At 41.0% G+C, this 3,570-nt stretch overlaps 1 protein-coding gene across 1 annotated transcript; it reads right to left on the reverse strand.

Moving 5' to 3' along the window:
* Positions 1-1,952: 1,952 nt before the first annotated feature.
* LOC144167859 (uncharacterized) lies at positions 1,953-2,666 on the reverse strand. Its single transcript, XM_077697012.1, has one exon. It carries the CDS (start codon positions 2,664-2,666, stop codon positions 1,953-1,955), a length of 714 nt encoding a protein of 237 aa, XP_077553138.1.
* Positions 2,667-3,570: the final 904 nt, after the last annotated feature.

A 3,570-nucleotide genomic window follows, 5' to 3' on the forward strand; every position in this document is an offset into this window, starting at 1 on the left:
AAACCTCGCCATTCAAACAAGAATGCTCAAGTTAGCGAGGACAAGGTGGCGCATTGTTTTCCGACAAGATTGGACAATGTGGCATACCAGATAAGGATCAAATGACGTTACGCTTGAAACAGAGGACAAGATAACCGCACCACTGATAACAGAAAAATAAGAAGGCATAGTTGGTGGCGATATGTAGTTCGTATAGTTCGTATCAACAAGAAGTAACTTTTCACGGAGACCCGGCCTGGTTAAAATTGATTCATCTTTGACGCTTAACGCCCACAAACAGGGACAAGAAAGTGGGAGAAACGCTTCTCCGTGTTTTTTTTTTCTTGTCTCTGTTTGCATGGGCTGCATTTGAATAGTGAAGTGATGGGTACCCTCAATTTACCAGTTCTGGACAGTCCGCGGGCCGTTTGAGGACTGCATTCGGACTGGACGACTGGTAAGGATACATGAGAAAATCGAGCACCGGATCGCGTCTCGGGCAGTCAGCGGACGATCCGGGGCTGATAGTCGAGGAGGCCCAATATTAGCTGCTTAACACTTCATTATTGTGGTTCCAGCTATATAAATGGCCGGCGTCGGCCCGTTCTTCACATGGCAGTTCGTCATAGGCCGGTTCTTAATAGGGTCTTTGGTCACATAGGATAATTCGTCATATGCCAGTTTGTCACTTAGTAAAGTTCGTTACTGGGGCGGAAAACCGAAGTTCGCGGTGTTTTTAGAAGTGTGTGAGCGATGATAATGCATCGTTTGTATATTCTGCGTAATAATTGCGAAACAAAATGTGGAATATAACTAAGTTCCAACCTTAATAATTAAGAAATTAGTTTCCAAACTTGCAAAGAAACAGTAATGAATGACACGGAATGGTCCATATGAACCTGTAAAAACATTTATTAGTTCCACTTTTTACAATTCAAAACGCAGTATTCCTCGAGACTGCCCTGATTGGCGTCGCTGCAGCGGCTTATCACTGTTTGAAGCGAAAACTGATTGACTTTGATTGCAGTGTACCCTTTTGTGCCTATTCCGGGCTGAAATGGAAAATAAAATATTTTACGAACAGGGCATCTGTTTTATATCGCGTATACAATTACCCTCAAGAAGCAAAAAGTGCACAAAAGAGGGAAAAGATTACGCTCGAATTGTCCACTACGATTGTCCTTCACTTTTAAAGAGACCTACATGGCGAAGAAAACATGTTACGCGAGAACCACGTGATCTTACAACTCTTTTTCACTAGGACGTGTAAAAAATATTGCACTACATCTTTCCGTCGTTGTGTGCGGCCCGCCGTCGCACAAGTCACCCGCTACAATGAAAAAGAAGACGCGGCTTCTTTGTGGCCCCTCTTCCGAGACATTTTCTTTACTGCGCTACGTCCCTGCCTCTCTTTACAGCCTAGGGTCATTAGACTTGTATCTAGCTGCCGGTTAGAACCATGTTACCCTGCCTGTCCACTATGACTGGCATTCTTTGCTGAAATGTCCCGGATGTACGTCTGACAGAAAGGAGAAAAAGAAAAGGAAGCATTTAGGCCGAACCCAATCCTTTCTCCATGGCATGTAGGGTAAAAAGACTCGTCGTGTGGGTGTCAAGTTCACCCAAAGCGGCCACAACAATGAAGAGAGGGGCGCATGTTCTTCCAGACTCCTCTTCCAAGAGGTTCTTCTTATGCGCTACCTGCTTTCCTCACCTCCCTCTTTTTTTTTTATTCAGATACCCTAAAGGCCCTTGCGAGCATTACATAGGGGGGATTACAACGAGATAATTCAGACATTTATACACAATTCGCAGAGATATGCAACTTATTACATATAACAGGTTACCAAACAATAAAAAAATAAAGAAAAAAAGAACAGAAGAATCAGGAAAAAGAAATGGGTGCAACTAAAAACACTCAATACAAAACCTGTAAACTCAGTTCATGTTGTAAAAAGCACACAGTTCTGTTTTTACAAGACATGCGCGTTCATATTGCGCTTCAGTTGTGCAGCAAATGAGTCGTGATCACGAATAGCAGCAATTTCTATTGGCAGCTTGTTCCAGTGGTAAATGGCCAGAAAGAGCGGTGATTGGCGAAGGAGATTTGTACGTGCAAAAATGGGGCGAACTTTAAAGGGATGGTCGAGGCGCGGAAAAATTTGATGAGGCGGCTTGATATGGGATGCAGTGAAGCATGATGGGGTATGATACATTCTGTGGAAGTGCGAGAGCAGTGCCAGTAGACGCCGTTTTTCTAGGGAGGGTAATTGGAGGGAATCTTTGATAGCCGTGATGCTGGTTGTTCTGGAGTAGGTCTTGGTAATGAAACAAGCTGCTTTATTTTGTAACGACTCAAGCTTGTTTATTAGGTACGTTTGATTTGGATTCCATATTATAGAAGCATATTTCATTTTTGAACGAACTAAAGCTGTGTAGGCTAATACTTTAGTTGACTGATTTGCTAAATACAAGTTACGCCTAATGAATCCCAGTGTTTTATTTGCTTTCGAAATTATTTCATCAATGTGATCATTCCATGCAAGGTTAGAACTTAGATGAACGCCTAAATATTTTAACGTAGTCACATTTTCTATGCACAAGTTATTCATAAAATACGAAGTGAACTGAACGTTACTAGATCTGGTAAATGTCATTGCTTTTGTTTTAGAAACATTAATTGCCATTTGCCAGTTCTCGCCCCAAAGGGAGATTTTGTTTACTTCGGCCTGTAAAGTATTAGAATCTTCAGAGGTTTTGATTTGTCTATAGAGAACGCAATCGTCCGCAAATAATCGAACTGTTGAAGACGTTTTTACTGATATCATTAATGTAAATTAGGAATAAAATTGGTCCAAGTACTAAGCCTTGAGGGACGCCAGATGTAACTTCTGCTAAAGCAGAAGACTGATCGCTTTCTGAAACAAACTGGTAGCGATTGGTTAAAAAACTTGTAATCCAATTTATACTGGTACTATGGATGTTAAGCCGGCTAAGCTTCATCAATAGACGAGCATGGGGAACTTTATCAAATGCTTTCTTGAAGTCAATGAATATAGCCTCAATTTTTATTGAATCGTGAACAGCTTGATGAAGATCCGTAATGAGTTCAAATAATTGTGTTTCACAAGAGTGGCCTTGCTGAAAACCATGCTGATTATTAAATAAAAAGTTATGCATACTTAAATATTTCATAACTGCGGAAGATATTATATTTTCAAGTAATTTACCTGGAATACTAGTCAAAGATATCGGTCTATAATTTGAGGGCATTGAACGGTCACCTGATTTGTAAATGGGAGTGATACAACCGATCTTCCAATCATCTGGTACTATTCCTGTATCTAGAGACTGCTGGAAAAGCGCGGCAAAAATCAGAGATATTATGGGCTTAGTCATTTTCAGTATCTTTGGGCAAATGCCATCTGGACAAGAGGCTGAGTTATTGGAAAGCCGATTTATGGCCGATTCTATTCCTTCAGGAGTGATTATGAGGTCATTCATAGACGCGTTAATTGAAGTATATGCAAGATCAGGTGGTATGGGATTGTCTTTCGTGAATACAGAGCTGAAAAAGGAGTTTAATTCTGT

This window comes from Haemaphysalis longicornis, unplaced genomic scaffold (genome assembly GCF_048455015.1).
Source record: "Haemaphysalis longicornis isolate Haplotype H1 unplaced genomic scaffold, Haemaphysalis longicornis Haplotype H1 scaffold_2, whole genome shotgun sequence".
Classification (NCBI taxonomy): Eukaryota; Metazoa; Arthropoda; class Arachnida; order Ixodida; family Ixodidae; genus Haemaphysalis; species Haemaphysalis longicornis.